Source organism: Colias eurytheme, chromosome 1, assembly GCF_061535395.1.
Source record: "Colias eurytheme isolate Ceu_HAF_F1 chromosome 1, ilColEury1 Martin Lab GWU primary, whole genome shotgun sequence".
NCBI classification, from domain to species: domain Eukaryota; kingdom Metazoa; phylum Arthropoda; class Insecta; order Lepidoptera; family Pieridae; genus Colias; species Colias eurytheme.
This window is the reverse complement of record NC_142980.1, coordinates 6,218,307-6,239,896: the sequence shown is the minus strand read 5'-3', so window position 1 is coordinate 6,239,896 and position 21,590 is coordinate 6,218,307. Positions and strand designations below refer to the sequence as shown.

General features: G+C 33.3%; 1 protein-coding gene across 2 annotated transcripts in view; it reads left to right on the top strand.

Moving 5' to 3' along the window:
• Positions 1 to 2,138: 2,138 nt before the first annotated feature.
• Positions 2,139 to 21,590, top strand: part of Fkbp14 (peptidyl-prolyl cis-trans isomerase Fkb14) — a 33,204-nt gene continuing 13,752 nt past the window's right edge. Inside the window, exon 1 of one of the 2 annotated variants that reach the window (XM_090102138.1) lies at positions 2,139 to 2,408. In XM_090102138.1, coding sequence (XP_089958264.1) covers positions 2,221 to 2,408 — 188 coding nt within the window. In that variant the 5' untranslated portion in view covers positions 2,139 to 2,220. The remainder of the gene's footprint in view (positions 2,409 to 21,590) is intronic. The other variant, XM_090102145.1, reaches the window with a different exon arrangement.

Below are 21,590 nucleotides of genomic sequence, written 5' to 3'. Positions count from 1 at the left end.
GAAATTTAAAAGCTATTTAATTACTGCAGTATTTTTATCGCCATCTGGAAAATTCCATTATGTACTCTTGAAATAGCTTTAATCGCTCATTTTTATTATATGTTATTTTCATCACCTTCGCTAAGAGCAGGAAAAAGTGACAGGTATAAATTGCAAGATTATGAAATTTTAATTTCAGGTTTTTAATTACTACACATCAAATAAGTACATTTTGTAGGTACCTAGTTAATTAAAACTAAGTTAGCTTTTGTTTATTTGAAAGATATAAGCAGTTACCGCCTACGAGTACATAAAATATTTTTAACAACCATTTTTCAAACATGCCTGTAAATTATCAAATATGTAACACCCGATTTTATTTCAAATATCTTTGGAAATTTGTCATATCATAATCATACATATAAGTATTTAGGAAGGTACACCGTAAATCTGTATATATGTTACGGCTAAAGGTAGGTGAGAACATAAACTTAAGATTAGCCGGCTAAACTTAGGTTTATTTTCGACGAGGTGTTAATGTTAGTTTGTTCTATCTTTAGCCGGCTAAACTTAAGTGTAACCGCAGGCCCGTGGCTAAAAATGTCGGGGTGGGTAGATTTGGTTACTATAATACATGTAAGGAACAGGGCGAGTGTTTTCTGGCACTTCGCCGGCTGCTGCCGCAGCACGCTCGCTGCGCTCGCTCGGCTCGTGCGGGTCTTAAGAGTTCTAACCTAACCTAACCTAGCCACCAGCTTTCTGCCCTGAGTCGGGGTGGGTAGATTTGGTTACTATAATACATGTAAGGAACAGGGCGAGTGTTTTCTGGCACTGTGCGGGCCCCTCAAGCCCTCCACCGGCCCGGCGCTAACCAAATCTACCCACCCCGACATTTTTAGCCACGGGCCTGCGGTTACACTTAAGTTTAGCCGGCTAAAGATAGAACAAACTAACATTAACACCTCGTCGAAAATAAACCTAAGTTTAGCCGGCTAATCTTAAGTTTATGTTCTCACCTACCTTTAGCCGTGACATATATATATATATAAAACTCAAAGGTGACTGATATATAGTGATCGATCAACGCACAGCCCAAACCACTGGACGTATCGGGCTGAAATTTGGCATGCAGGTAGATGTTAGGACGAAGGCATCCGCTAAGAAAGGATTTCCCGAAATTCTTGCGGGAACGGGGAAAAACGGGGATGCACGTACAAAGTCGTGGGCGGAAGCTAGTCACAAGTAAAATACTACCTAGATCGCTAGGATATCAAATTTTTTGAAATTTTTGGAAAGGATATACCTACGTACGGTGTACCTACTTAACTTATAACTAGGTAATGAGTTATCTAAATTAATAAAATTTTTAAATTCCTTTTGTTAGTTTAACCTGCCTACATAATAATATAGGTCCTACTTAGTACTTACTCCTATCTACACATTGACATAATAATTATTCTCTAAAATATTGAATGGACTGATATCAATTTTATTAAAATACAAACAAAACCTACCTTATTTTAGAAGCATTCCATACATCGGAATAATATGAACGGCGGATGAAAATAAAATATTATTCGTGCGTCATGTGTGGAGTATTTTAGAGAGTTCTTCAAATACAATTATGAATTATTGTATTATACCTACTGCGTATTATTTCTATAGATAAAATTGGAGCCCTTTGCTGATTGCTCTGATGAGAGAAAATCAAGAAAAAATAATACAAAAGCTAAACGGATCGACGAAAGCTTTTTTCGAAATCTATTTCAAGATTAAGGATAGTTAGTGAATTTATATTTTCAAAGTGTATGGGTAAAATTGAAAATATAGCGTACGGTGTATGTACGTTTTTAATGTTACCAGTTCTTATTCAAAATTTTAATTACCAGACATTACCAGAACAAAATAAGTTTTAAAATAAAATAAGTCATCGTCACTGATCATCCAAAGTGGCACACGTCATACGTCATCTTTCGCGTGCGTGGCAAGCGTGCACGCTAGCCGCGTCATCCTCACATTATAAATTGATAAAACTATGCTTATCTCGCTCTAATGCTAACTGTTCACTTAAAACAAAGTGAGACGCAGCATTGTTGATTGAGCGATAACTGTACAGCGGCGATCTGGCAAAGTTTATCCAACTTCCAAGTTGGCGGAAACCGAAACCAGTCAGTTCATTTGGAGCGAACGCACAAAGAGGACGTGTTTTGGGTTCACCTTAAAACTTTTCGTAACTTTATCATGGCGTTGCGCTGCGTGCTTGCAGTACTGGCATTAGTGGGGGCCACGTTGGCGGGCTCCGATGTGACCGAATTAAAGGTCGAAGTAGTCAGCACTCCCGAGGGATGCACTGTCAAATCCAAGAATGGCGATATGCTTACGATGCACTATACCGGTACACTTGATGACGGCCACAAGTTTGATTCTAGGTAAGTGGACAAAACAATATCTACATAATATTACTTATATAAAAAAATATTATTCATGTTTATTACATAAAACCATTTAAAATTCAATTGTTATCAAACCGGATGTTCGAGCTTTTCGTCGGTATGCGGGTTTTAGTTTATGTATAAAACTTTGGCCACGTTTTTACATTATAGATGCAACTTCCAAATACACTGTTGGCTTCTGCACGTAGGCATACATAAATAATATTGTGTGACCGACCTATATTACTTTACTGAGTCCGTAAACCCATTTTTGTAACGACGAAAACAAATGCGTCAATCCATTTACCACACACATTCTTATTTTATAATCATTATGGACTAGGTATGGTATGATAATTAATATCTATTAGGCAAATTTTAATTATTACATATAAATTTTACCACAAAATTAAATTTTTAAAGGTTATTGTGTAAATATGATTAACACTAGTTAACTATATCTATATGTATATAAAATAGGTCATATTATCAAAAATATTTTTGTAATAAACCGGTCCGTCAGGCTTCGTCCGTGGTACCTAGTCGGTAGCACCATATTATGCAGCCCATAGCACCCAGAAATTACTTAGGTAATTCCGGGTGAAATATTTTTTTTAATTGGTCCAGTAGTGTCTGAGATTAGCGTGTTCAAATAAACGAACCATACAACTCTATGTTATTTATTATATTAGTACCTATTAAGAGTATAAACGTTAAAAATGCGTTAAATTAACGATTTTTTAATAACCTACCTACGTACCTTATACCTATGAGCAGTAGTGCCTACTACCTATGTTAAACGAAAATGTACATATAGGTAACCAACCTACATAAAATATACATTCAGAATTCATGAAAAAATCTCATAGTTTAACAGTGCAAAATTAAATCATTTACATCATAGGTAATGAATTATTACAATTTAACATGTAGGTAGGTATAACTAATCTTATCTTAGTTTTTCAAAGATTATTTTACAGTAAAGTTATACAAATCAGATAGGAATGATTAATGTCTACTGTATGAAAAAAATATAGGTAATAGGTATGTATTTGTATTATTTAAAGATTTTAACACGAAAAAATAGAAAACCATTTTTAAAGTAATGGCTGTGGTAATGGTAACTGGTAGGTATACACAGCTCTCTTATTTATTGATAAAAAAATTAAGTTACTACACGGTCGATTGAGTTCGATACCTATAACGGTCTTCGTGATAAAAATACTAGCAAAGAGAAAGAAAATAAGTACTTGCACTAATTTGCATAAAACGAATGCATTACCTCCGAATCGAAGTAAACGTAAAGAGCATAGCTAATTTCTTAATCAATGTAATTAAATAAGAAATACGAGATTGCAATGCAATTAGCACGAAAACCATTCGAAAATTTTTAATCCTAAATTACGTTAGATACATTTAGGTCTTTGGAAAACTAACTCTCTAAGTGAATTGCGGTTTTGCCAAGAGGTAGAAGGTAATGAATGCACAGCCTGAATGGACAAGAATTTTCGAGAGAAATCAATATTAAATACCTCCAGCTTAATAAATGAATACGAAACTATAGTTACTATACAAAGAAGATTTAGAGAAATCAACATTAAATATATAGTGAAATATCATATATATGATGATAATCTAAGAAGAATAAGCTTTTAATAAAATAAATGTCGTTCCGCGCAGCTTCTAGGTATGGCAAAATTTCGTAGTAAAAGGGAAGCTATTGATACTTGTAATTTTTAGGATCTTCATTTGTATCAGTAAAAAAGCGACCTAAATGAGGCATATAATAAGCCGTAGGTACATATAAGCTATAAAGCAACGGCAAAAATTGGTCATCCATCCCATTTATGACCGTGCCAACCATTACGTAACCTATATTTTTTATTATTTGTTGTTATGGTGGCAACAAAAATGCATAATCGCTAAAAAAATAACTCTATTATAAGGACAGTTCATAAGATACAGCGGACAGCCTGATGACAAACGGATGGCCAGACAGACAGGTCCACATAATTCTCTTTTTGGGTACAGAACCCTAAAAAGATAAATCAGGATACATATTATACCTTACCTATTTCATGATTACCTGACTAAGTCGAGCACACTTCATATTGTGTTAACGCAAAACTTTCGTCGTTACTCTTATTACAGTTAACGTACCTACATGTGAAAATTTTGCACATTATAATATTTATAATTCATGTACCTTTCTTCTTGTGCCTAACTTTGACTCCACGAATTGCATTATGAAATACAGCATGTACAATGTACATTACATGTTTATTTCAAATGTTTTACTCACTTTCCTGACCTTTTACTAATGGTTAAAATAAATATACATATATGTATTATGGTGGGTATACGTAAATAAAGTTCTCCGATGAAAATAATGCAATGTAGCTGTAATATGTATTATATTATTATAATGTAAAATATAGGTGAATGTTTAAAATCAGTGGCGTAACTGGGGCACTGCTATAGCTGTGTTGGTAGCCAAAATGGCTGTTTCCATTTTATTCTTAATATGGAAATTAAATTCTTATTTTCTGAGGTAGGTATATAAGCTCACATCAAACGTAACCTTTAACATGTATGTCGATATTTGATGGCAATTATCGCCTAAATAAGCCTACTGATGTATCCGACAATCCCACATGATATGATGATACATCCCACGGGCCACGAGACACGAGCCACGACCCACCCATCCTGAGTGAAAAGAAAACATCTCTTTTCGAATCCCGAAATACTAAATATTGTCTCGTTCAAACTGTAGTACCTATCTAAAAGTATCCATTGCATGGCATGATGTTTCTATTATCTCCTAATTAGTTTGCTTTGTGCTCTGTGTCCTGAAAATACTTGAATTACCTATCTATTATATGAAAATCCTATTAAATATAAATGGTCACTAAAATCCTTGATTGTACAATCGGAAAGACTTCCGTAAAAATATATTGAATTATTTATACACTTCCTTTCGTTAATGACGGGAATTGACGAAATTGTGTGGATATTTCGAATTCATAATTATTACTTATAGCTCCTGTACTGTTATAGTTTGATTTTGATAAAATAAGAAAGATTAAGTCATCACTACATAGTATAAAACAAAGTCGCTTTCTCTGTCCCTATGTCCCTATGTATGCTTAAATCTTTAAAGCTACGGATTTAAGCAACGGATTTTGATGCGTTTTTTTAGGGTTCCGTAGCCAAAATGGCAAAAACGGAACCCTTATAGTTTCGTCATGTCCGTCTGTCCGTCTGTCCGTCTGTCCGTCTGTCACAGCCGATTTACTCGGAAACTATTAGTACTACAGTGATGAAATTTGATGGGAATATGTGTTGTATGAACCGCTACAAAAATATGACACTAAATAGTAAAAAAAAGAATTGGGGGTGGGGCCCCCCATACATGTAACTGAGGGATGAAATTTTTTTTTTCGATGTACATACCCGTGTGGGGTATCAATGGAAAGGTCTTTTAAAATGATATAAAGTTTTCTAAAAAACATTTTTCTTAAAGTGAACGGTTTTTGAGATATCAGCTCTCAAAGTCGTAAAAAGTATGTCCCCCCCCCTCTATTTTTATAACTACGGGGTATAAAATTCTAAAAAAAATAGAGGTGATGCATGCTAATTAACTCTTTCAACGATTTTTGGTTTGATCAAAGTATCTCTTATAGTTTTTGAGATAGGTTGATTTAACTGTAATTTATTATATTTGCTGCTACGGAACCCTTTGTGCGCGAGCCCGACTCGCACTTGGCCGGTTTTATTTATTTAATAGATAGAGTGATTCAAGAGGAAGGTTTTAGTATATAATTTATTACGTTTTAGACAAAGCGAGCGAAGCCGCGGGCGGAAAGCCAGTGATTTTATAATATCACTAGCGGTCCGCCCCGGCTTCGCCCATGGTACATATGAAAAATAGATGTTGGCCGATTCTCAGACTTACCCGATATGCACAGAAAATTTCATGAGAATCGGTCCACCCGTTTCGGAGGAGTATGCAGACTAACATTGTGACACGAGAATTTTATATATAAGATTTAAAAATATTAATTATAGTAAATATTTATTATGCAATTATTATGTCAATATGATATAAAATCCATACTTATTAATATTATAAATGCGAAAGTAACTCTGTCTGTCTGTCTGTTACTCAATCACGCCTAAACTACTGAACCAATTTGCATGAAATTTGATATGGAGATATTTTGATATCCGAGAAAGGACATAGGCTACCTTTTATTGTGAAATATGTACCACGGGCGAAGCCGGGGCGGACCACTAGTATGCAATAAATGTTTACCTATTCATCACTGTAATGATCATGCATCATTGGAAGTTGAAACCTAATTTAATTTATGAAATTTATATTGAATTCATTTTTAGTATTACAATAATATGTGCAAGTATATAACGCTATTTATTGAGTCGATATATTTGTGGTTAATTATTAAAATTAATTAAGTGCAACTAACATATTGTCAACAATATCATACATTTCGTGGTACATATTATATTTGTCCAAATTAACATTGTAATTGAATTATTTCTATTTCCTTGCGTGTCGTGAAACCGTTATCGCATTTTGCTAAAATTAAATTTGAGGATATAAATCCAGAAAGAAAAATGTAACCTTGTTTGAATATTAAGAATTCTGTTGTGACGGCCGTCTCGTCGTGATGTGTATAATTTAATTGCGCGCGTCGTAGCCTCAAAAGTCAAAACTGCCTTTTATATTTCTTACGAAGTGTATTTGATTGACTTTTATACACAAATTGTGGATTTTTGCCAGAACAAATATTTCACAAACTCATTGCAGCAAATGTTAGATTTTTCCTCCACGCCTTCTAACGCATTTTTACGTATCCCAGACTGTAAAATCTATACCTAATGTCATCGTTATTTTAACGCAGATTCATATTTTATTAATATACTTACATACTTATGTTTCGATCAATAAACTGAATGGGCAGGAGGTGGGTATCTGTAAACTATATTCATTTATTATTACAGGATACGGACAAAAATATAATAGTGTAGGTGCAATAAAAACAACCTCTTAATTAGCTCTATTTCTTGAAAGGTAGTTTCATAGATTGGCTCGTTTGTGCGATACCGAGAATACGAGAAAGAATATTATTATATAATATAAAATTAATTGGCCATTAGTTTTAACGGTGTAATAATAAGTCAACTTCGCAATATGTTTTATCATTTAGGTATGTTAAGAGATATATTATTTTGAATAATTTGTTTTAATTTAATACATTCAGTGTATCGAATTTCCGAATCTAAAAATACAAACTTGAACTACCTGAAAAAAAAATTACATAATACAATATAAAAATAGTTTTGTTTATTTAGAAGCCTGATTTCTATGTCCCTGTCTCACTGTGTCAGTTTGTATTACGCTCCTTATGCCTTGCGGTCGCCTGGCAGTGAGTATATACGTACATAATATAAACATACAGGGTACATTTTATAATTAAAGACTGGCTTGGTTGTATATAAGTTAAAAGTTCTCTTTAATAACTCAGGCCCCGGAATCACAGACACAATAGAAAATCTATTGTGTCGTGGCCCGATCGGGCCGTTCGGGGCTCAGTTCTGGGTTAAAACTTAAATTAAACTAGCGACCCGCCCCGGATTCGCATTGGTGTAATGCTGATACTTAATAGGTGTAGGTACCTATACCTACTACAGAATTTCCTACAAAACACAAAAGAAAATCAACGTTTACATTATATTTTATCATTAGACAATAGAAACATGTTTTGTTTAAAGAGTACTCTTGAAAGAGCTACATAAGTATATGATATAATTGGTAATTAAATGGTTTTCAAGATTTTAAGCATACATAGGTAGTAGGGACGGAGAGCGACAGCTACTTTGTTTTGTACTATGTGATGAACACGGAACACCCCAACTCTGTCCGTATGAAATGGGGGAAAACTAGTTTGGAAAGTCTTCTACTAGCAGAAAACTGCAATATTATTTCTGAGTTTATAGGTGACTAGCTTTCCGCCCGCTGCTTCGCCCGCGTTTTCAAAGAAAAAGCCGTTCCCGTAGGATTTCCGGGATAAAACCTATCCTATGTCCTTTCTCGGGTATCAAAATATCTCCATACCAAATTACATGCAAATTGGTTCAGTAGTGAAGGCGTGATTGAGTAACAGACAGACAGACAGAGTTACTTTCGCATTTATAATATTAGTATGGATATATAATATTGTAAAATAATTGCTATTTTTACACCGACTCACCTCTATAATACTATACCATAGAATATAAAAGTCAGCTTCGCACGTCGTGATATAAAATGTATTTGTTTAAAAACGTCCCTTGTACGGTGTACCGATTCCACACATGAGTATAATATTGGAGATTTATTTCGCCGCCCGCCGCCGAAGCGTGTTTCACGAATTTATGATACAATATGCTTTGACCAAAACTGCTAATTTACGTTATGATCACAAAAGTACTTCGTTATATTAATTTAATACTGTGCTCTGCGTTCACAGACTTCATATAAATGCTGTTATCCGGCAATTTAAGTTAGATTCTAAGTGGAACGCTTTAACTTTTATATTAAAGTAGTTCTTGTGTACTAAAACAATTATAACAACATTAGGTTAACTCTTGCGGTTTACTCGTCTAAGTGCACTGTACATAGTCACTGCACATAGGTAGTAGGTACTAATCTGTAGTTACTAATGGTTACCATGGGTCGCCTAACATCACTATTAATTGGTACTTCGATATCATAATTTTAGTCTACCTACAATCTACATCCTTTCTATATTTACAATGTATATGTATCTATAGGATATTTGATGTAGGTACACCCACGCTATGTCTACGACACGTTCATCCTTTTTTTCCCATGACTGCGAATCTAACACTGATAGTTTTGTAAATCGAATCCGAGATTGCTCACCAAAAAAAGGTTTATAAAATTCCCAACATTCGAAAAAAATAACAAAAACCATTATTGCAGTTCGGATTTGTTTTCATAACAAAGTAATCCCTTTTAATCGAAATATGATGCTCATACAATATGAATTGAACTTTTTGTGTCAAGTGTCAGTAAGTTCATAATTTCATCATTGATTTGTATTAAAAAATAATGTTTATAACATTTGTTTGTTTATTTCCATACACACTAAAGATTTGAAATAAGTAAAAGTTGATTCATCAAGATTTGGAAAAACATACTTAAGATCAATATCATTAAAATCATACTAATACCAACTATAAACGCGAGAGTATGTTTGTATGGATGTCTGCCTTCACGTAAAAACAGATTTAGGGATATGGATGAATTTTTAAAAGAATATAGTTTACTAGTTAACAATTAAAGTATTAAAACATATGTAACAGTTTGTGGGCTTATAGTGCACAGAAAAACTTGGATGCGTTTATGATTGCATCAATGTAAATTTATCATCTATGTTAATTAAAAATAATCGGAATAAAACATGAGCTTCGATTTAGCAGAAAGATAATTTTCATGAGCGACGGTATGTAGAGGGCCAGGATAAGATGGGCCAGTACTATTTCAATTCCGGACATTCTCTTCAATACAATAACGATATTGATTTACTTTACGTGTGTTTTAGATCATCGAGACCACATTGATAGAAATTTAATGAGAAAGCTTTGGATCGCTCGAAAGAAAATTAAATTTGAAATGTAGAGGGATTTCCACGGGAATCTAGTTAATTAATTTGGTAAATAGAAATTGATCCACGATCCAATCAAGTACTTATAACTAATATAATCGGAATGAAATCACATCTAATTATTAGCATAATATTAGCTATCGGTAGTCGGTAGTATTATTATTAGGTATTTGAAATTTTGTTTGAAAATAAATTTAGGTAAGTTCTAAATGCCTAGTTTGAAGAGTAAAGTAAAGTCATTACTTTATGCCTATGGACGTTAAAAACTACTTGTCTGAGATTAAAAAAAATGGAGAGAAACCAACTTCATAAAACGGGTAACCCAGTTCTGTTTATGTTTTTGTTTTATCGACCCTTTATTTAGAATTATTTCTAAATAAAACACATTTTTTTATTTTGCTGTAAATTTCAAACACAAAAATTTATTTATTCACAAGCACTTACATTCTTGAGCAAAATTAACTATAGGTTATTGCATACGATAGCAGCTTATCGAAACAGAAAGCAAACGATAACAACAAATCGGAGATTTTTATTCACAGTTAATAAATGTAGCCACACCCGACTACCTTATTTTGATCTTTATTATAATTTTAGTTAACAATGTTTGGAGTAATACCTATGTCTTTTTGTTATATTTTCTTGAGAGCATTATGAAAATTAAAAACCGTTTTTCTCGTTCAATATTATTGACACATTGATTTATGGTCCAATGAAATAGCTTCTTTCAAAAATATTAAGCATTAAAGGTTATTTGTGAGATTTGTTTTAGTAATGAACAGCTAGTGTTTAATAACAATTGTTGGACATTGTGAAAGAACTTTAAACAGCTCTATTGTTGAGCAAAACAAAAGTTCTCGTAAGATTCCCGATAGCTGTAATAATAATCTGTGGCTATAATTATGATTTATAAAATAATCTGATTTCATATACGACTGTCATTGTTTGATCGGCTCAGTGTGAGAGCAATTATAATATTATTAAAGTGACTATGATTTTGTTTGTCCAGCGTTGGGCTTTGTTTTTTCATCTTTCCGTCTAGATACATTTATAAGCAATAGTGAAATAATATCTTATATACCTACCTATATAAAATTCTCGTGTCACAATGTTAGTCTGCATACTCCTCCGAAACGGGTGGACCGATTCTTATGAAATTTTCTGTGCATATCGGGTAAGTCTGAGAATCGGCCAACATCTATTTTTCATATGTACCACGGGCGAAGCCGGGGCGGGCCGCTAGTAATACATATATAAAAATTAAAATTGTTGAATGCACCCTCGATATTTGTAATCCTACTAATTATAAATGCGAAAGTTTGTGAGGATGTGTGTGTGTTTGTTACTCTTTCACGCAAATACTACTTACTGAACCGATTACAATGAAATTTAGCACACATATAGGTAGATGGTAACTTAGATTAACACATAGGATAGGTTTTATCCTGGAAATCCCACGGGAACGGGATCTATGCGGGTTTTTCTTTGAAAACGCGGACGAAGTCGCGGGCGAAAAACTAGTTGGTAATTGGTATATAATTCACATTTCACATGCACTAATATATTCCATTAAAATTCCCTATTTTGTTGAAAGTTGAAACCTTACTAACCGATAGAAAATTACATAGGCAAACACAAACATGTATCTATAAAAAATAATTTCTAAAAAACTGTAAATGTTACACGTTTAAAGCATATCCTATCTGCTACTTCCAATTTATTTAATTGCGTATTGTTTTGCAATAGCTTCCAACGCAATTTGAAGGCTTTGTGATAACCAACACGACAGCATTATGTTTCAGCTCGACGTCATCTATGTATTGTATTCATTGGAAGCATATTGGAAATGCTGTAGACAATGTGTTTAATAATAGCTAAACTGATGGTGTACTTAATAGACTCTGTTCATAGTTTATATCCAATTATAGATCGTGATTTTTAATGGATTTTGTAATATAAACATTATTTAGTTTAAGACCGCACCTTCGTTGTTTTAGCTTATTTATGTATCTAATCAACTAAGTACTGAAGTTTTAAACGTAAAATCTGCAATCTTCACAATCATCCATACAAATATAATATCTAAGACTAGGTAATACATAAAAAATAATAAAAAGAAATATTAACATATATGTACTAAATTAGCTAGGTATTAATATAAGGCTGCAAAAGACAGCGTATACATCTACTAAAGCCTCAAAGGTTATTTAATGAAGCTGTATAGCAAATCGATTGGTTCCATTGATGAAGTGTATCAGATTACATCTTGCTATGGCACGTGCCCGGTGCCCCTCACTCCGCCGACAGGTACATTATGCAGCTCACTTGTCAAAGCATGATTGCCATGATTTACTGTGGAGTCAAGCGTACGTATTCGAATTTTCATTGCATAATAATTATTATCTCACACGATGCGGGAGAGGTCATATCGGTAACTATGCAATACCTACGGAGATAAGGCTACCATAAAACAACAATTATTAAATAATATCTGATAATACTGAAATATAAACAATGGTCAAGATAAACTTATTAAGTTGATGTTAAATGTTGATTTTTAGTGGATTCATATAATATTATATCCTAAGAAATTTCTATAATTACCTAATGAAATTATAGGCGTACCGCGTACCATATATACATAGTTACATACTTATTTTATGCTATGAAAAATGTTACGATTTGAACAATGTGTTCTACGTTTAGCCTACCCACCGCGATCGCGCCGATTGATCTCCAACTATTACTTTATTATTTTCATTTTATTGTCACTGATATCCCATAGACCCGATTTTATAGATATTTTTTCACGCCAGGTTATTTTTCCATTTATAATTTAATTATGTTACTGAGATTGAATCCCTCTCAAATCCCTTGCGACTACACAAATCAGTCTCCGTGATAATGCAATATTATCGAGAGCTCGCACTTTGCTTGTTATTAGTTTCTATCTGTCGTGCCGTCCAACATTCCATTTCAATGAAGATGTATCAATGGATCCACAATTTTTGTTTACACAATTTGTTTGTACCATAACTACAGCCAGCAATAAATAATAATATATTACTACTTTTATTTTTGTGTTTTATAATAGTGTTGAAATATTTAGTTACCCGGCAAACTTTCCCGATATATAATATACCTACTGTTCAACTTATTCACAGAGTTAGAGAATTTTCTACAAAGGAAATATTATATTATTATATTTTTTTTCATACTAGTTAATATTTTTCGTTAAGTTTAGATATGGATATTGTATAATGTTTTTCTTTTCATTGGTCCGCGGACTTATCGTATACCTTTATATCGCACGCTTTTATTAGCTACACCTATAATGTTTGGATTTAAACGACATATTGTTTGTTTGTAAGTTGTAACCGACTCCTATACACTCGATTTATACGGAGAGTTTCAATTCAAACTTTGTACACTTTTCGAGGTTCGGTGACTATACAATCATATCATGAGTATAATCCTGTTTTATTATTATCTATATTAATGATTATTTAATAGTGCTTTCATAGAAACACAGATTGAAGAATGTCCTCTATACTATCCAAGGTTGATTTATCTGTTGTAGATAATTTTTAAAATGAGGCGCCCAGCAGCGGACACTCAATATTGTGTAGTGGCCTTTGATAACCCTTTTGTAGATGATAATAATACAATCTTTATCACAACTAAAATTCGAAGCTTTATTTTATGCAATTATTGTACGATAAAAATAGATAAATCTTCATATTAAATCTACTAAAATCATATTAAATTTAAAAAGTAAATATACTTAATACTTATATGTGGGTACATACAATGATTCTTCTCATAGGCGGTATTGCTTCAGTTTTACATAACTAATTCAACACTATACTACGAAAAATATGGAAATGCTTTTTATAATGTAGCTACGCGAAGTTTTGCTCTTTTCTATTTATGCTTGATGAATTTCCCGTTCATGTGTTTCATTAGGCAGCTAAATTAGTATTCACTTCTATCAAAAAGCATACACGAAATTCGGGCACTGCGAACGCTGCGATTGCGAATTGAATGGCTTTGCGTCTGTTTTGAGGAAAAATATATTTTGATGTATGCTTTTTGTTAGATGGAGTGACCGCTGAGGACCTGCATCAGTACCCAGCTGCGTTCACAGGTCGGTACCTGAGCTTGGTCTTCCGCCATCGTCGATTAGTTCTAACATTGCACGTTACGACTAACAGCACGTACCTATAAAAAATTGAAACATTGATGCCAGCCAGCCAACATATATGCTTTCCGTATAGTGTATTGGCGGAATAACATTAATAATCGGAGAATTTAGGCGCAGCACGAGTAATAAAATAAGATTGTAGGGTATGGGAGAAGTGAAGGTCTGCGTGATACACGACGGGCGCAGTTTATAGCCCGGGTGAGGTTTGCCGCTGTTTAATACTTAATATCGAAAAAATACAACCAATTCGTCGCACATTCGTCTCTTCTCCCTAAACATTAAATGATGGTCGCTGTCGACTATAATGTTTCTTTATTATTAATTCAAAATTAAATTTAAATACACATTTTGGAGACTAGCGTCAATATTAACATTAGAATTAGAATATAAACTCCGATAATTGCGACCCATTCATTATGCTTGTTTTATAAATATCATTTATGCCACAAAATATTGTTAAAGCTTATAACTATTGATTATAATTTTCACAATTTTCTCTATTGGTTACCAAAAAATAGATAAATAATTATAATATACCTACTTACATACTACATAGACCGTACAAACAACATTTGAACAGTTTTGGGGTTTAAAGATTTTATTTTATTTCAAGATTCTGAACAAAGTATCATAGATCTTATTGCATTATCTGCAATATTGAATTTATAATAACGCGATGCCAAATTCATTGACGATAATAAATCTACTGCAGACACTTAAATTTTTCCTTTCCTATCTGAAATAATAAACTAGAATTTAGAAATAAATGTTACATGATATTTATAGCTGTAAAAAGAAGTTTATTAAAACAACAATAATAGTGAAATCCTTATTGATCATATAATCTTATTTGGAAACTGTTCTGCAAGAGTATCCAGTACAGAGCTGGTGGGAGTTACGGGAAGTTTATAGATTTAAGATTGATGAGACTTATAACAAACAATAACAAGAAGTATTTTCCATAAATATAAATGGATTTAATGCTATTATAAATAATACGAATATTATATTATTAAAAACCCGCCCTTTTAAATATTGAAGCACAAAAACGAATTTTTTTTTATTAGGATAGGACCTCCGGGAAGTTGGCACCACACTTTGAAGTTAGAAAAATTTTAAAGGTTGTTCCAGGTTGTTCTATGTTTGTTCTATATTGTTCCAGAATTGCATAAAGCTGAGATTAAAACATTTCGAGAAAAGTAAAAAAAAACGATTTTAGAGCTGGCACCGCACTTTTAATATATTATCACGATTCTGGCGGTTGTTCTGAGTTGTTCTAGGTTTGTTCTATGTGTGGTGTCAACTTCCCGGAGGCTAGGATAGGTAGACATTTGACCACAGTCCCACCTGATGGAAAGCGGTGACGCGGTATATGATTATGGTGGTAAATCATGTCTACCTAGAAAAAATTAAAACAACGTTAATGCAAATAGAGTAAAATAATCCGAAACATCTTTTCTTATTGTGAGGATGGATGGGTGTGTTAATGTTTGTTCCTGCATGCATGCATACAAACGCACAAAAAGGACGTCGAAACCCACTGAACGGATACCACATACAACCAGTTATAAACTAAGAGTGTGCCAAACTCGGTAGAGTTCCGCGCAAATATATCATAGTAAAGGGATATAAAGTTTTTGATTCAAGTTTTAAATACTTCGATGAAGTATGTAATTAAAATTGTACTGTCATATAAATAACAAAAACCACTTTCGCTACGAAAATTTAACCGAAATATTTTATAATTTATATGTTAAAAAGCGCAGCAAAGCTGTACACACGGAACGTACAAGCCTCTGCTTCCCTAGTATCGATTTGAGTAAAAAAGTAATTCTCTAAGAAGTGAAGCGGTAACCGCGTGGCACTCCGGTAACGATGCGGTCTTTCCCTCAGCCACTGAATTATTAACACGAGCCATCCAAGAAGTTGAATCGACAGAATTAAAACTTACCGAGCTCTTTCATATTTCACCTACTTACGTTGTTTCCCATTCAACCCATTCAGGGAGCCCTTCAATTAATGTGGCTCTCAAAAAGTTCCGCCGTAGACAATGCCAGAATGTTATGTTGTTGAGGATATTACTTCTTATTTCTGTTTTACCAACAACAAATAGTACATATATCGTATGATATATTCAGTTTATGTATCTGCTTTTCACAAGCTTTTCAGCTTTTATGAATTTGCATATAAATTATTAATGAATAATGAAGCAATATATTATGGACCCTTGCTTTTTTCATAAATTTCACCTGCCATTCTTATTCCTAGCTTTGATGCTAATTTGATTAATCTACCCAAAAAATGTATTACATCCACGAATAACTCATGCTTAATAACCTACATACTTTGTTTATTTCATAAATAAAACTAATTAGCAAAAAGGTCGCCGACTACACTAATTTGTTCAGCGCAAGCTTCGAATAGATGGTTAAATAAGAATAAAAATTATTTATCTTAATACATATATTATAAAATCTCGTGTCACAATGTTTGTCCTCAATGGACTCCTAAACCACTTAACCGATTATAATAAAATTCGCACACCATGTGCAGTTCGATCCAACTTGAGAGATAGAAACACGGGCGATGCCGGGGCGGACCGCTAGTATTTTATAAAATTATTTACTAAACTTTGTGACTTTCCGTTAAAAGTTAATTTCTGAATCTATTCGAAACAAAACTTTACAAAAGTTGTACGTTGAAAATCAACATCAGACGTTCATCGCACATTTATATGTATATTTAGTTAGTTCTATGTATAATAAAAGGATACGTTACATGTGCCGAACATTATTCACTCTCCTTGGAAACGTAAATCTGAACGATTGATGTATCGGTGCGCGTACTTCGGCATAAAAATTTTGCACAGTGCAGAAGCCAGCCAGCCGCGGCAGTGAGTTTTCATTACAGTTTCTATAGGAAAACAGTTTCCGGTCGACTGTGAATTGTCAGTGGACACATGTGGCCTCCACCCCTTTGAATAATACACGAACGGCGCGGCGGTTGTGTGCGATCTTTGCCTACTTTATTACGGACGATTGGCCCAAGACCCAGACGAATTTGGTGTATAAAAAACATGTTTAAAAATGTATCTCATCTATTGTGACTTTGAAGTCGGCATTGGTGCCAATTTGTAAATAAGCTATGCCGCTCCGACAAGGTTTTAAACTCGAAGCAGCTTTTTCCATCAGGTTTATAAAAATCCTTAATATTAAAGATGAATAAATGTAAGCAGTTAAAGGAAGCTCCTTTCCAGCCTATCACGCCTGTTTAACGTATCATGAGGCGGTTTCTTGCGGCACGTTTGCGAAGTGGCTCGTCGACGTTAATAATTAAGAGCACTTTTCCTCGCGGTAAAGGTATAACGCGTTTGCCGTCAACCGCGACGTGGTACAACACCACTTTCACAATTTGATAGCGAAAAATTTTAAGCGTAATCATGTACAGTATTACACTACTTATTTACATTTCTTTAATAATAGTGCGATATATTATACAACTATCATTATATCCATAACATTATGTATGTACATTGAAACACGTAATTATTCATCTATAAACTAATTGTGAAAATGTCACCGATTTAAGCATAAATACATATATGATAATATAATACCTATAACGAATTTGTACAATAAGTAATAAAAACTGATAATAATTGGTATAATAAGGACAATAAAGTTAAAATATTACGTGAGTGACAAGCCTTTATTAAAAAAGGGAAATATATTCAAGGTAAACGTGTGAGTGAGTTTTTTCCTTAACATTTCCCTACTAAGTTAACTTAAGCCGTTCTTGACATATGCTTAAGATAAACGGTTATTTTGCACACTGTTTGTGTTGTACATTTTTTACTTTTTAAAAAGTGTGTTCTCAGACGTAAGGCTCCAGAAAAAAATGATAATATATTATTATGGCTTTCGCTCGTAAGAATTTTCTTTTTTGTTTTGTTATGGTGCATCTCATCCAGGAATGGGCTTATAAATTTTCTTGTTAAACGAAGTTGTCATTCAGAACAAATTACGTACTTATAATGCCGGCAAATATATAAACGTCGTCTAAGCTTTTGACTGATCGACTAGAAATCTCCGGTAAATAGAGCTTCATCTCATCACTAGTTAGCGTTTGCTTCGAGTATCGTGCTCTGGAAATTGTATGGCGCATTTTGAGAGGTACAATTTACTAATGATTAAGTATTCCGCATAGTGGCTTTTATACCAGTTCCTTTTAAAGTTTATAATTCTAAATCATACATAGATATTATGTTATGATTACCCCCAATTCAAAAGCATGCATAATAGCCTATCAGTAATATAGCGTTTCATAAACGTAAGCCGATGAATACAATTATTACAAAAAATAAAAATTATCAACTATAACGTAGCCTTTCGCTTGATTGATCACACACCTTTCGGTTCAATAAATACTAAATAAAGTAGCGAGAAATTTGTCTGTCTCACTTAGTTACGATGAAATGATATATTAATATGGGGGGAAGATGTATCGTTCTTCGGGTTATGGCTTGGATGTACGTGCCTGATGCCTGAGCGGTGAGCCATCTCAGTCTAAAACGTCTAAATGGAACGGAAAACTATACAAAAATGAACATTCAATATTACGGCTTAAGTAATTCTCAACGAACAAAACATCAAGAGAGTATCATAATTTTTGATTATCAGTGCTATTCTTGAACTATTCTACTACTAATACCTCGGTAGACCATCATTCCTATAATTAAATATTAATAGAACCATGTATTTTGAAATTTAGGTACCGTCAAAGAGTGATTGTATTATATTCAAAATGCCAAAAACACAAGACGCGTACTTATAGAATGCGGTAGTTTGCTGTGTTTCAGTAAATTCTTTTATGGATAAATCTTTAAAGTCTTTGTGATGTCCTAGCCATAACATTGTTAGTGACTAAAAGAGGACGTTACGTAGGTAATATATTTCCTATAAAATATACGAACCCTTATACACGAGGTATAGACGTAGCATAGCAAAGTTATCGCGTTAGCTTTGTGCTCAGACACACCAGCAAACTATAAATGTTTCCAACAAATATACGATACTTCTATATTTTGCTTATTTATTTTATTTATATTTTATCAGGGACAATATAATTCAAATAAAGAAATTATTTAACATCAATGTGCTGTCTATAATCACTACATAGTATAAAACAAAGTCGCTTTCGCTGTCCCTATGTCCCTTTGTACGCTTAAATCTCTGAAACTACGCAACGGATTTTGATGCGGTTTTTTTTAAATGTTTTTTTTTTAATAGATAGAGTGATTCAAGAGGAAAGTTTATATGTATAATAACATCTAATAAATAGTGAAGAAGTACTGTTATTTTTGAGGTTTCTAATATGATGTCGTAAATAATTACATTTTTTCCGCTTACATTGCAAACGCAGGGTGAACCCTACGAGTTTTATCAAAATAATGTACTAAGTGTATATGATGTATTGTACACATTGAAAAGGTCTACAGAAAAGTCCGTGATGGTATATGTCTATCTCTTATGGATAACCCACAATAACTTTTTTTGTCATTTACTTTTTACGACCAAATATAATTAATTAATTAAATAAATTAATTTTCGAAGCGATTTTAACCAATACAGCATTAATCCTTAACCAATTAAATACCTTGAATACATTGTTCATTGAATATAGGTAGATCTATATGGCCCTTTACACTGTATGATTTAAGTGAATATTTTCGAAGATATTACAGATTTAAAAATTGCGGGACGTAACGTTTGCGGCGATACCAGCCGGCCGCCATTGCACCCGTGCGAAGCCGGGGCGGGTCGCTAGTCATTAATAAGTTATAATAATCTTATAAGATTGAAGTTATAGTAATTACAATTCCGCTTCGTTGTATTACTACCTATCTACATATAAATTAATTTAAAAATGCAGCTGACCATACATAAACAATTAAGAGAACACTTTGCTACATTAACAGAAAACGCTATGAATATCAGACTAATTAAAAATGTAACTAGCCTCACTTAGCCCGTAGACTCTGTAGTCTGTAGGTATATTAGTATGTTGAATCCAGGAACGAACGACCGCATCTTCCAGTTTTATTTTTGCTCACAAGTCACATAATCTCAACGATATGTGGTCTCATACATAATACAATGGTAGACAACCACACAGTGCATTTGTGTGTCAAGCTCTAGTCAAGCTGAAATGTAATTGACAGAGACGACATTGAGACGACACATTTTTATAGATTTCTTTGAATGGTCCGGGAGCCAGCAGCAGATTTTATGACCAAGTTCCTCTCAAGCGGTAATTAGTAAAATGCATCAAAGTATAGTATTATGAAGCCTCGTGAACGTCAGCTGGAGCTCGGTTAGGGGGAAGAGCGGTTGTAGCCCCCCGTATCAGCTGACGGTTTTTCCACCAAGATACAGCCAGCTGACATATATATTTATCCACAGTTACATATAAGCTATCATCAGGTAAATTTTTGTTTGAGAGGAAATAACGGAAAATAAAGGAGAATGGGCATTTTACTATGGAAGTTGGGCCTGAACCCTTGAGTTGGACCAATACACATGAGATATTGTTTTTATAATAGATCATAACACATACATAACGGGAAAAATATATATAAAAAAATAATCAACCGGGTTTTTGTACAGTCACATCAAGTTTTATTTCTTTGTGTATAATATTTTTTGCAATAAATAACTGTTATAAGACAATGACAATATCTTTATGTTACTCCAATTCACTTTCACTTACAAATACGTACTAATCTTAAGCCTTCTAATAACCGAAATACACTAATATTATGTTTTGTAACAGGTACCTATATCGTGTTTATTATAATTTAACGTAGTTAGACGTTTTTTGTGGTTAAACTCAGTCACTCCAGTGACATATTTATACTTACTTCACTCGAATTAAAAACACCGTTATTGTGCGCAAAATAATAGCCAAATAAATAAAACTTTTTGCCTTGACTGTACAAGAACCCGGTTGATTTATTTTTTTATTTTATTTTTTTCGTAAGGTATGTGTAATGATCTATCACAAAAACAATATTTCGTGTGTATTGGTCTTAGCCCAAGTTTCAGGCCCAATTTGCCCATTCTCCTTTGTCTTTAAATTTAACTTTCATGTTCGAGACACCAGCTGACGTATAATACACCATGTTGTAACCAGCTGACTATTTTTTTTCGTTATGATATTGGGTTAGCTACAATTTGACAAATTTTTAGCTGAGAGGAAATGAATGAATGAATGTATTTT